The 14032-nt window shown below is 42.4% G+C and overlaps 1 protein-coding gene across 1 annotated transcript in view; it reads right to left on the reverse strand.

The window, feature by feature from the left end:
• Window positions 1-14032, reverse strand: part of dlgap2b (discs, large (Drosophila) homolog-associated protein 2b) — a 32716-nt gene that overhangs the window by 12117 nt on the left and 6567 nt on the right. Inside the window, exon 2 of the mRNA XM_025057061.1 lies at window positions 27-488. Within this exon, the coding sequence (XP_024912829.1) occupies window positions 27-488 (462 nt within the window). The remainder of the gene's footprint in view (window positions 1-26; window positions 489-14032) is intronic.

Here is a 14032-nt window from a genome sequence, read left to right on the forward strand (position 1 = left end):
GGGGGGGGGGGGGTGGCTCTTGTTGCCGGGGGGGGGGGGGGCGGCGGCGGCGGCTGCGGCAGCAGCGACAGCCGGGGAGGTGGCGGAGGCTGTGATGGCGGCGCAGTCGTCCCGTGTGGCTGAATCATAGTACGGTGAGCTGTAGTGCATTCTAGGAAAGGTACTGCTGGAAATGTGATCGGGTCCAGCGGGCGGTGCCATCAGGACGGGTGACATGCAGTCGGAGTGGATGGAACTTCGCGGTGAGTATCGGTGGTGGAAGTCCATGGGGCAGCTCTCTGTGGGGCTGAGCAGGTATGACGTGTGGCGAGACTCTGAGCCATGATGCGTGTGGATGTCATGGATGTGAGGGTCATAGTCCAAACCATGGGGTAAAGGGATTTGGTGCTGGGAGCGACTGCCCGATAAGCCCTTCATGTTCCTGGCCAGAGGGAGGCGCCCGCCTTCATTGAACTTTCGAGACGGTGACCAAGGTGAAAACTTCTGGTCTGTTTGGAAATAAAGAAAAATAAAAACAGAGAAGACAGAAACATGAATAATAACTCTAATCATTACCAGGAAATGTCCTTATTATTGTTATATCAACCTAAACCTCTTCATCCGTGTGTTTGTTGATCTCATCATATTGTGCCTTTAGACCAGGTCCATGCAGTGATACATCTTTTGTTAATGTAGAGACGTGTGGTTACAATACTTGACTAATCATCAAATACTCCTTAGGAAGCAGAACTCCAGCTGGCATGAAGAGACCAGTATGATGTGTGTTTTCATTGGAGCTCACTATATTAACGTTGGTGTGGTCGCCTCCTAGAAATCCTAGAATCTCTACTCTAACAGACTGAGCCAATTTTGTGAAATGATGTAGACGGTCATTTTATGAAAACCATGTTGGTTCACTAACGAAGACTTTGGCCGTTATCCCTAAATAACCAGACAGAGTGACATGCAAGGAAAATGCAGTAGGATCATTTTTAATTTAAGAATTAGAAGAGTTAACCTCAACCATGTGGGTTTTCAGTCGTCCACGTAATTTATTTCAAGCAGTAACAAAAATAGTTCTGGTCCAGTATTCACACCTTCACTGAGGTGAACGCGGCGTCCTGCCGTTGGGTCACGGTGTGGTCACCTCCTTTGTTTTGCTGTGGCCTCCGAACAGAAAAAAAAGCCTCTTGAATGAAGAGGTGCGACGTTCAACAGATATTTTATTTCATTTTATTCACTTTTCTGAAGAAAAGTATTGGATGCTTTGACTTTAAATATTAGATATTTTATTCATCGGCTGACGTAGTCTTTTCTTCCGTAACCCTAGACTTATTTACTACTTTTAATATGTGTTGTTTATACTACAGTCAAAGTCTAATACAAATGTTACGTAACGCCTGTTGTGACTGTACTGCCGAGGCACCTGTGAATCAAATGAAAGCAGTTTTTAAAAATAACCCACCAAGACACGGGAACGCTTCAGAAACAGGCAGACCGGAAAAACGCAGTAAAACGGCCTGTATTAATAAAAGCCTCTGTCTTTGTGCATGACAATTACAGCCTACGTCTTATCAGTTTGTGGCAAAAGATGCAAAGTAAACAGAACGCCGTGACGCTCCGGGCGCCTGCCGTTCCGTTATAATTAATTGCTTTTAGTTCTCTCCAGCAGGAAACCCCATCCCGGAACGGTGCACATCGTCTTACATAACCTTAAAGGATCTGTGATCTCTCGCACGGTTTCAAAGCAGCCAGGAATAAAATGCACCGTTGTCATGGCAACTACTGCTGAAGAACCAGGAACTGTAATAGGATTTTTCAAGGTTGTTTGGGGTGGCTCCCAAGTCCTGTGTGAAATAAGACACCAGCAGCACGTCGTGGGGCACAGACCTTTTCAGTAGACATATGGAGAGACATCCAGCTTCATGGAGTGATTGGTTAAAAAAAAACAAAAACAAAAAAAACAGGGACAGTGACTGGGTTATAGCAAGTTAATCAACTAATTCTGGAATTTCTTGAAGACATGGAAGAGTATTGTTCTTCTTATACATTAACTATAGTGGAACATAGTGAAACTCACACATTATAGAACTTAATTGTGGTATATATTGTGTCTGTCTCTCTTAATCTAATCTTAATCTCTCTCTCTCTCTCTTGCTATCCTAAGGCAAATGAATTAAATTGTTCATCACAGCAGCAAATTAAAATTACAATTAAATTGTACACAAGTAATTGGTACTTACAACACATACACACATTTTTTACAAAAAAAAATGCAGTAATTCTTATAATTTTATATCTTTTTTACCACTGCAGTTAGCTGCAATGATGACTCCAACATTCATAGAAGATAAAATATCTTTACATTTATTCTTTTGTTTTCATTAGATGGACTAATAAAATATCAGTCTATACGGTCATTAAAAACCACAAACCAGCAGTTTGAAACTATGAGCTGCATCTGAGTGGATTCTTCTTCCAAACAGAGGCTAATGTACACACACAGTACACACTGGTACCAGAGCAGCTGACCACCCTCTGTCAGTTAGTTTTCCATTCATAATGTGAGGCCAAAATCAATTTTAAACCATCAATTCTGTCTCACATCATAAAATGACAACAATTACTGGAGCCTGTGTGTTGTAGTCGTTTAAGACCAGCCATAATCTTTAATGCCTTTCAGCCTGTGTTAGCTTTTACAAACACAAACATTAAACACCAGCTTTACATCCTGGCCAGGTTTACAGAGTGCTCCTCGTATCACACTGCCCTCCTGGGAAATATTTCCTTTTAACAGATTTCCTTTGGCTAGATTTTACATAAATAATACCTCGTCATTTTTTATACAACATTTCTCTATTATTTTCTGTTAAAATCAAATTTTATGTCTATTTTCTGTTAAAATCAAATTTGATGTCATTATTTGTCCATTCACAGTTAGTGGATGTTAGTCCTTGTTCCTTTTTTAGCTCTTAGAGTTCATTTGTTCCAATAAAAGAAAACCTGAAGGAAATCAATTATATCTGAATGTACTAAGAAAGTGAAAACTTCCCAGAAACTTGTCAGATTATGTCAAAACCCGGTCTAATGATTGATGCGTTTGCTTTGGAAAATGTTAGCTGTCAGCTCCCACGGTGCTCGGATCACTTCATCCTGTGGGAACTTTTCAGTCCCGAAGGTGAATGTGTGTGAGGCTGAGTCGGTTTGACAGATTCTTGGCAATTTTAATTTTTCAACACGGTAGAACACAAATTGTACAGGATAAAATTTGACTGAAGGAGGTCGGCTATTTTCCCACAAGCCCGTGAGCACATTTCGTACCGAGGTGTGTAACGATAAACACTGTAACGTATAGAAGAAGAAAAAAAGGTCTCATGCTGACTGAATCACATCATTCAACGTTGTGAATTTTACTGATACATGATGATGGGCAGTGCACTGTGTGGAGGAGGTGACAGGGGCAGGACTGACTCTGGATGAGCTTCTTTCAGCTGCACCCTGGTCCACACCAACCAGTCTGCAGTCGATGAGCTGATGTAACTCCAAAGCTCTTCTAGCCTCCAGCTCGCCCGCCCGGGGTGAACTGTGTTTGTGTTTGAAGTGTTTATTTGAACAGGCCTCCGTGTGCTCACACACCACATTTTTTAGCACCAGTTTCACCTTCTTGGTGAAAGACTAAACCGTTCACGTTAGGAAACGTACCTGACCTGCAGCCGCTCTGCAAACAAAAAGAAATCTCTTCTCCTTTTCTCCACTAATTTGGTGTAAAACTGTGTAGCCAGATAGTCCTGGGAGTGTGTGGAGGCAGCAGCGTCGTTACCACCAGTGAAGAGCCTTTAAGCTACCGCTTAACCCCAAACTGCTTGGTAGCAACGTGACTGTTGCACGAGGTAACTTTTAGGTGCAAAGTAGGGCATTTCTGTAAAAAGAGCAGTCGTGGTCTCGCTAAAAATACATCCTCAAAAAGCTTAGCACGCACATTTCTCGTGTGTGCATCACTCGACTGTGTATTTTAATTCTTTAGCAAAGAATGAACGAGAACACGTGGTAGGTCTTCAACCAAACACGCTCTTTCAGTTTTAGGGGAAAGAATATTCTGTAACATTGAATTAGTTTAACTCAGACAGTCAAATATTGTTTAAACTCTTTTCCTACGCTACAGTCAGCACCTGGCTAGCATTCCCCAAGATGGTTGCACGGTTGCGTAACTTGGAATAAATGAGACCTTCCTCCTCCACACCAGTGCACCGTGCCGCAAGGGAGAACACAGCAACAGGCAGCGGAACTGTAGAGCATGAAGCTCGCTGCAGAATGAACATCCTGAAGATGATTCAACCGCAAAACCAGAAAGAAAAGATGAGCTCTGTGTCACAGACGGCACCAGAACCAGTAAAGAGTTTGAATGCAGAGTTAGTTAATGTGATGAGTTAATGTGTTAAACAGCTCCTGGGGCCAAGTTGATGGTTGATGGGCTTCGTTTACCTAAAACCGTAATATGTGTAATAGCTTTCAGTTTAGTAAATAAATTATTAACTATTCAGGTCTCTGCCAGTTACAGTACTCTTTGGGGCTAGAACAACCTTCCCAAAAAAAAACCAAAAAAAAAACACGGAGACATTCATCATACCTTTAAATAGTATCTATTCATTTCCCTTGTTAAGAGATTGCCTGAGTCACAGGAGTCTGGAGTCTATTTCAGTGAGCACAGCATGCTGGGATCTTCTCAGTTTAGAGCCTTTAGTCAGTGGGAGAAAACTGAGTGAGTGATAAAATGCTAAGAGTTCAGATTATACACCACGTGTGTTTAAGAATTATCATTATGTGGACTTGGATTGGCAGTGGGCCGGGGGATTTATATCTCATTTTGTAAACCATTTTTAATACCGACAGACTCCAGGGACAGGAAGACAGCAGTGTTGACTAACACTCTGCCAGTGTTCTGTTTGAGCTGATGTTTTATCCAAAGAGGGAAACACCAGATAAGCCGTCACAGTCACAGCCAGTAGCTAAAGCTAATATCTAGCGGCAACAATTGACAAGAGTACCTTGCTGTTACTGAACGTGATGTCACTCTGGTTGTACTGCAGAGACGGCAGATGGGAGTCAGTCGTTTAGTGGTTACAGCAAAGCTCATGTAAGAGGGAAGAAGTAGCAGAGCTCACAACGGAGACAGAAAAATCATGTGCAGTTGGATGAAGCTTTGCAGTTGAAGCTGCATTTCACCTTCTGATATCCACCCACCCACTCCCTCCCACTGCTGCTGCTGCTGCTTCTGCTGCTGCTGCTGCTGTCAGTGGTGCCACACACCCTGGACACTCAGGCTCCGTCTCTTTCTCTGTGTTCGCCCTTCAATGGAGGGAAAATGTCAAATGGGTAGCTCAGAGTCCATCACCGCTCACTCCAACCTCCTACAGTATCATTTAACACCAAGGATAAAGTTACATGTGGAGCTGTAGCCCTGTTCCGTACGCTGCGTTGCTGATCATTCAAGTGAAATAACCAGTGATTATTGTGATCTAATGAGACTGATTTGTCCGTCTCTGAGTCCGAGATCCTGAGGTTTCATGTAACACGACTCAATTCTCCATCACCGACACTCACTCAGTTTGACAACTGTGGATTTTTCTACATTGCAGCAAACTTGTTTCTGCCTAGAGACAACTGACCACAGGGATGTCTGCTGTGATCTGTGTGGCTGTGGGGTTCAGAAGACATTTATTTCACTGGTCACACTTAATTTAAATATACCAAATAAATAAATGCCATGACGTCGTGTCTCGTCCCTGCAGCAGCTGCAGTCTTCTTCTAGATCCCGTCCACACACAGAGCCTTAGCCTTTGAACCACATTATACTGAAATATACAGTGGGAAAAAACACGATAGAAGAGAATTTCCTACCCCTCACTGACACAGTGTCAGGCAGTTTAACAAAGAGAATCCATAACCACTGTTTTCATGAGCGTTTCATTATGAACACTGATTGGGTCACACTGCGTTTGTTACAAAGTGTAAATCCAGTTTTTTTGTTTTTTGTTTTTTTTTTTTTACCATAACCAACGTAATTCATTGCATTACCTAAACCCCAACGCTGTTATTAGATCTTATCAGAACATTTTTATTACTTTATGAGACGTTATTGCTCTGGAGTTATTACAGTCTTTTATTTGGGAAAATTGTTTTTTTTTTTGTCCTGTAGAAAAACTGAAGCTTGAGCACAGTAATAATGAAGGCACATAACACGAGCTGTAGTAGCATCTGTTTACACAGTACAGTACTGCAGTACTCAGGAGTATTTGACAGATCTGTGCATCACATGTAAATTTACTTATTTCTTTAAAAAAAAAAACTGCCTTTAACTCTGAAGATTACATTAGTGTTTGAAGAGTGTGATTTTTTTCTACTTTAAATTTAATACAGTATTTTATTGATTAATATTTTATAAATACATCATTCGATTACAAAAAACTACATGTGCTTTACTGACAGTTTACTGCTATAATAGCCAGTAGGATTTCAAGAAGAGACTGCAGCCCCCCCTCACCCACCTCACCCCTCCTGCTGTGTGAAGGTCCAGCAGTTGTTTTTTTTAAATCCGTTTTTAAAATCATCTTTAACTTGTAAATGTATTCAGCCATGATCCTCATTAGGTGTTTTCACGCCGTACCTCTGAAGGTGAGGTGTGTGTTTTAATGCTCTGCTTGTTACTCGTGTCCATTTACTGTCACAAAGCCAGAGACGGACGCTCTCAGGACAGAGATGGATGACGCAAATTGTTTCAGTGTTTCTGTTCTTTGCCTGGCTGCCAACATGTTCTGTCATGGTTCTGGCGTGGTTTTCTCCACGTGTGGGAATTCAGAGGTGCACCACTCTCTTAATTAGGCTGTTTTATGGTGTACCGCTCCATCTGTCTTCAGCCTACTGCAGCAGCGAGAGAGAGAGAGAGAGAGAGGGATTGGATGGAGTGACTTTTCACTCAGTACCTGTACAGCATGCACCAGATTGTCAGGCAGGCAGTGTGAAAAGTTGAGCTTTAATGGTGTCTCACCAAATGTGGCGCTCATAAAACACAGACAAACGTCTGCTGTGCTTTTGGCGGCAGTGCAGAATACAGAGTACATTTGAAGTACCTGGAGTATCTGGTTATTGCAGTTTCTGATTGAGAAGTCAAATAATATCATGCAAAGATTATATTATTTGACCCACACCTCCACTCCTCCACCAAAAAAGACAGATCTGTCATGTCTAAATTATAAAAACTCAACCCACTCCTCCGCCAAAAAGACACTGTCACGTCTAAATTATAAAAACTCAACCCTAGCTAATCTTTTCCCAACTAATTATCCCAACAATTTTTGGCAACATTCACACACGGTTCCTTTTACAAAGCGAGTCCTAAAGGAAACGTGAGAAGCCGTTGGTCACCAGCATCAGCTTCAAAAGTCTACGGTTAAAGAATGTTACGATGGATCCTGGAATTCTTCTGTGGTACTACGATCACCAGTACAAAGTATCTTGAATGAAAACAGAGTGTAATTCACGCAGCCACATTAGTGACCAGATTGGTTTTTGTTGGGGTTACTTTGCTCTCATTAGTGTAAATTATTCAGACCAAAAGATTTACTGTCAGACCGTTGAGGTCACAGCAGGATGTTGCTGAGATCTCGGGGCCGGGTCACACCATTTGTCCAACACTCTGTAAAGACCTGTTGCTGTGGTAACCACTATCCAACGAGTGGAGGGTGAAAAGGTGCTAACGCTGCGAAAACTGTGTTTTTGTTTCTGAATTGTAAATAACTCTTTTGTCGTGGTTTATTCGGCTTATTCGGTTTATTGGAAATCTATTTGCGTGTGGTGTAGCTCCAGTGGACGAATGTATTGTTTTCTAAAACATTGAAGACGACCACGTGGCTAACGACACAGTTTGTCTTTCCGTAGTGCGTTGTGAGGCTCCAGAGATTAGAATGGATTCAGTATCAGCCACAAAACAAACTTGTGCCAAATAAAAATGATGACATACTGCATCAGTGAAGGCCACAGTGAGGAAGCTCCGCTTCTACTCACCAGAGAAATATGCAAATATGGAAGGCTGCAAGAGAAGGGGCAGCAAGACGAAAAGAATGGCAGGAGTTTCCAAGTAAGACGAGGAACTTTATTTAGGTACCAGGACTGTGAACGAGGTTGAAGGAGCTGAGGTTTAGATATGAGTAGATCAGCAGCTTAGACCGTTTCTCTCTACAGGTTAGAGAAGAAGGTTAGAATGGTTTGGGAATACGCAGGACAGGATTTTTAGACTAAAAATGTCGTGAATGCAGAAGAAAGACCCCAGAGGTGATCTGTGGAAGTGCTTGAGGAGGAAACGAGGATGTAACGGTGGAGCACCAAAGGAAAACTTGGCCCAGAAAAAAAGACTTCTATTGTGAAAACGCCAACATTTTCTGAATACACACTTACAGACGGTGGAATGTATTATTTTATGTCCTTATATTTCCCCTTTGTGAGAACCTAAAATATCAGCAGACAAATTATTTAAACACCCACAGGCAAAAAAAAAATCACCTCTCAATTCTTTTTAATGCTTGAAAACCGACGGGCTCGTCTGATCATTTCTTTGCGGCGTGCATGTGAGACAAAGCAGAGGTGTTCTGCACCACTGCACCGCTCCATCTGTCACTCCGCTCATCGTTTAGCCTGTCAGAAAGCTGGCTGGAAGAAACCTGCAATCTCCCTTTCTCAGGATCCACTGCTGATGCTGTGACCTTCAAAGTGGACGGACAGGAAATCTGAGGAACTCACACACACACACACACACGTGCTGACACCACGTCAGAAACTACACCGGTTAAAGATGATACGGCCGTCGGTTTCTCCATCTGCTCTTACAAACAGACTCAAACTGGTCACGTGGTCTTTTGGCCTTCGTCGTTTTCAGTTTCCCAGTCACCTTAAATACTGGCTCCATATTGAATTTATTAAAAAGAAAAGAAACCGTGTTGTCTGTAGTGATTAGTGTCGGGGCTAAGGTTGTTTACGGGGGTCGATTATGTCACCAACGTTGTCTGCTGGGCGGGAAATCACATCACCACGATGACAGATTCTGTTTACGTCCTATTACATGAACCTTGATGACCTTTTATTTTGTCTCTCAGTAACTCAGTCGGTGCAGCCTTGTTTTTAATTGTACAATGGAACGTACAGTCTGGGCAGAGTTCCTTTTTTGCTGCAACTAAATGAAGCTGCCATCAGAGAATGTCATTTATTGACTGGCAGTGAGTGGGGGTGGGGGGGGGGGGTTGGAATGAAATGCATTCACTGGAAGAGGCAGCAGACCCTGCATCGATCCACTTTACCTGCCTCTTTATAGAAACACAGGCCATTGTCCACAGACTGTGACACAACGGTATTTTATTTCAGCTAAAGGTAAAAATCCAACCAATCTGAAGACGTATCTGTCACAAAATCTAGAAAAAAAAAAACTCCCGTGACTTTAATCCACGTCACCACAGACCAGTCACGTCGTTAGGAACTTTATTAATCATGGAACGTTGTCAAACATCTGTGTCTCTGATCTGCAGTTACGGCGGTGTCAACACACAAACACTGAAAGACCGTGAGTCCCCCTGTGGACTCTACAGCGACACCTGCCTGTGATGACTGTCAGTACACTGTCAGCTGCTAACTGCTCTGAGAGCTCCTTTGTGAGCGTCACCACAGAACACAGTTACAATCACAGAGCTCAGTAAATGAGTCATACACATGTCATTGTGGTGGCTGACACCGTGACAACTGTTGCTAATTGCCGCCTGAACTGCTGCGATTAACTGATTCATTAACATGAAACGTGTTTTGAAGGTCATGCGTATTTTAATCAGACAAAGCGGCGACGGTGAAAGTCAAAACATTCATTTGAAATACATTCACTGTGACTCACTAAGGACATTTATTGAAATACGTTCACTGTGACTCACTAAGGACATTTATATATATATATATACATTATGATCATGAACACAGTCTTGTTGTCATCCTTTACCTTTGCCATGACATGTAGTTTGGCTGTGGACTAGTGTTGGTTTGTGAACCTAATTTTAACTTGTGCTGGCGTTGGATTTGTTTGTTAATTTAACTCATCGTTCCTGAGTTTGTCTGACCGTTAGAAACGGCGTTTTGTCACTTGATATATTTGAAATAAAAAAACTTACAGAGCAACGAAGCCACGTTAGTTCATGTGTTAGTTTAATCAGCGGCGCCCGCTGCTGATTGGTCGATGATAGTAAGGCAGAGTGAAAACAGCGTGATAGTGGCGTCCTTGTTGATTTCTTCATTACACTTGTGTCGTACAGTAGACTGTGTTTGAAATGACGCAGCAGGCAAAAAGAAAGAAGCACGAAAAAAAGGCCAACCTGATGTGAAGTGGTGAGTTTGTGAGGCAGTGGATGAATAGAAACTGACAGTGAGATGATGCAGCTGAAACACTACGACTGTCATTCTCCTGCAGGAGAATTTTCTTTTGAAAAACAATTCTGTTGTCGAACTCACTTGAACCTGTTGCCACCAGGGGCAAAAAAAGTGTGAATTCCAATTCCAAGCTGTGAGATGCAGTAGCTACAAAAACCTACAGATGTGTGCAAGAAATGTGCATTGTTTACAATAATCAAGGCAACGTGACACAGATCACAGTGCACCAAAGCCTGGCGACTGACACTGTGCACTGCAGAGTTTCAGTGATGTCAGATCGAGACTCTCGTCCCCGTGATGAAACTGACGCCTCCTGCGTCGGGGTCCTGAAAGTTTTATAATTGATGAGGAGAGAAGACAGGCCTCTTTGAAATGTTCCCTTCTTTAAAGTGAGAAATTAATCAAGTGAAAAATGACAGCGGTGAGGAACAAGGAGAGAAACCTTTTTTTGGGAGTGGGATTTTAGGCAAAAGACACGTGAAACTTCATACAGTAAAATCAATACATTTTCATCTATGATGTACGACGACACACACACGGTCCTGTCCTGTTGTAGGACTCTTTTAGCTTTGAAAGATTTCTGCTGACTCGTGCTTTAACTAATAATTTATTAAACAGAAATCCATCCTTCTTGATGCAGGTTTGAAAGTTGATGCAAACTGAGTTGGTTGGAAATGGATGGATGGATGGATGGACGGACAGATGGATGAATGGATGGACGGATGGATGGATGGATGGACGGACGGATGGATGGATGGATCCTGACATCTTGTCTGTCACTTCCTGTTGACAGGGAGGAGCCACGTGCAGCACATTTTTTATAAAAAAAATACCTCATTTTTATCACAGCCAATCACAAGGTCCGATCAAACTGATGATGTCGCAGTTGAACTGCTTTACAGCCAATCACAAGGTCCGATCAGACTGATGATGTCGCAGTTGAACTGCTTTTCAATCACAGCAACATTTCCCTGTTTCGTCTTATTCTGTGTTAATATTCTCAGACCTAAGTTCAGACCCACACGCTGACCAGAGTTGGATTATTTTAAAAAAAAAAAAGAAAAGAAAAAACGCCAATGCAACTATTAATTGAAATCATGGTGTGTGGTGAGAAGTAATTTATGTGATTTAGTGACTGAAGGGAAACAACGACCTATGCATCATTTATACGGCGTAAAGGAGACTCTGAGAGAAAACACATCGCTCATATCTGGGGAATTATCTCCGTTTGCTCTGGGCTGAAGTGTTGTGTGCCGCGCGTATTGATTTTACCGCAGGGAGAAACGATTTATCAGAATTACTCAAGGATGCTGGACAGCGTATGCATTAATAATGAGGCTCTGCAGCTGCCATTTAATTGGCTAAATCTCCTCCTGCCGCATTTAGGACTTAACACACATAAACGCTGTGGTTCAAGTTTGTTTTCAGCAGCGACCTTTGAATTATGCACTCCTATGGGGGTGGGGTGGGGGGGGGTTCAGGTGTCATTCAGATTATAGTTTAGTTTTTGATATAAATGAAGTTCTGTCGCTGCGTCTGACACAGTGTTTTCCTTACGTTGTTGCGCTTTTCCTTCTACATTTCCCTCGGTGAGACTTGGGTCATCTCCAGTCTCGAGTCTCGTTAATGTTTTTTTTCTCATTTGGACAATCCAACAGTTCACACACTCCACAGCCGTAAGAGCTGCTAATGACGGCAGAAACAGGATGTGGAGATAATTAGTGAGAAGCAGATCAGCTGCTGCTCTGAATCCATTACCGAGTCGTTTAGCTACAACGACTGTGACTTCCTGCTAAATTTTCTTCGTGACAAAAAAAATAAAAATTAAAAAATTAAATTGTCAAGATGGCAGCCATATGTTTGCTGCCATGTGTGCGTACCGTAGGTGTTCTCCCTTTGAATCCAGTGAACAGTAAGTGTGTAGCACAGAGGTCTGTATCACTGAGGGTCAACATTAACATTAATGCTGTGTTTGAGGTTAGACGTTCATCTCATACCAGTGGCGATCTGTGAATTCTCTCACGTCTCAAACTGAGCTTTCATGAGCCTGAGATTATCTGCTGAGGCCGAACACATTCTCAGTTTCACTACAGACACGTTTCTTTCTTTCTTTGTTTCAATACTGCAACTCAAACGTAAGACCAAGACCAAGTCCACACCGTTACCTAATCATATTTATTACAGCCCAAAAAGTACATTTCACTATATTTTAAAACAGTTCTTACAAAGAGAAACAACCAAAGATTCAAGTCTAACACATTTCAGTGTTGGTAAAAAAAAATTCACTATTTAAACACCCACAGTAAAAGTTCAAGGAACTTGGAATCCATCATTTCTTTTTTAAAATATGGCTCTAATGATATCCTTCACGAAAAATGATAAGTGGTTGCCAAGCAACAACAGATACGGCAGTGTAATCTGAGGCTCACTTACAACTTTGCACTTAGCCCAAAGAGGAGGGAAAAAGAGGAGGGAGAAGTACCTGGAAGTTTAGAGGAAACTGAAAAGAGTTTTTTTTTTTTATCATAAAATCTGTGCCTTCAAATGTGTCGTCATGACACACGTGGTTTGGCTCCGGCTCAACAGGCCGACGACTGCCGTAGATAAAAACAAGTGTTATTATTGAGGAGTTTTCATCCTCCCCCCACTGAGGAGGGGAATATAGCCAAGTGTGGACACTGGGATTACACACACACACACACACAGACCACCATCCAAAGAGCAGAGATAAGATTCAGCTGTTTTGTTTCCAGGTGTTTCTGCTCCGTTGAACTGAACTGTGGAGAAATGCAGCCACTGGAATAACCTCCGTACTGTAAGACTGACAAAAACTTTTTCATCCTTACTTTTTAAATAGCACTGTTTGTGTTCTTTGGACTCAGATTAAAGTAAATGAAAAACAAAAAATATATATATATATCTTCTTTCTCACAGAGTAGCTTTAAAAACAAAAACAAGGCCACTAATTCCCCTGTTGACTGTGGCTACATTAAAGCAAATCCCTGTGTTTTGTGATGAGGAATATATTCACACGTGACATTTTGTTATCTGTCACATAAGAGTCACATTTTGACTTTTTAAAACTCCTCCCCGTCTGTCCTGTAACTCCTTCAACCACGCTGGTTTGTTTGCAGTGAAGGAACATTTTGGAACATTTGGAAACAGTCACAGCTCATCCTTTACAGGACACTGTCACAAATGTCAAACATCACCGCTGCCACATGGAGAACTGCTCCATTTGAATCGTCTGCTTGAACTAAGAGGCCCCGGCCTATCACACCGTCCCTCTCAACATCACAGCCAATCTCCTCCGTCGGCTGATCCTTCTGCACTCACGCTGCTAAATGATCCAAAATCCTCTTCAAGTGCATTTTTAGCAACAACACAGCACAGTGAGAGTCAGCGCAGCGGCCAAACCTACAGTAGACGCGTCACGATCAGGTGATCGGCTCTGGTGTCGTGGTGTCTCTGCAGCTGGCAGTAAGAGTCGGTGTCATGTAGACAGACCAAGCCATGTCGGCCTCTCCCCAAGGTCACAGCCAGTCTCTCTCTCTCTCTCTCTCTCTCTCTCTCTCTCTCTCTCTCTCTCTCTCTCCAG

The sequence above is a fragment of the Cynoglossus semilaevis genome, chromosome 7 (genome assembly GCF_000523025.1).
Source record: "Cynoglossus semilaevis isolate Cse_v1.0 chromosome 7, Cse_v1.0, whole genome shotgun sequence".
NCBI classification, from domain to species: Eukaryota; Metazoa; Chordata; class Actinopteri; order Pleuronectiformes; family Cynoglossidae; genus Cynoglossus; species Cynoglossus semilaevis.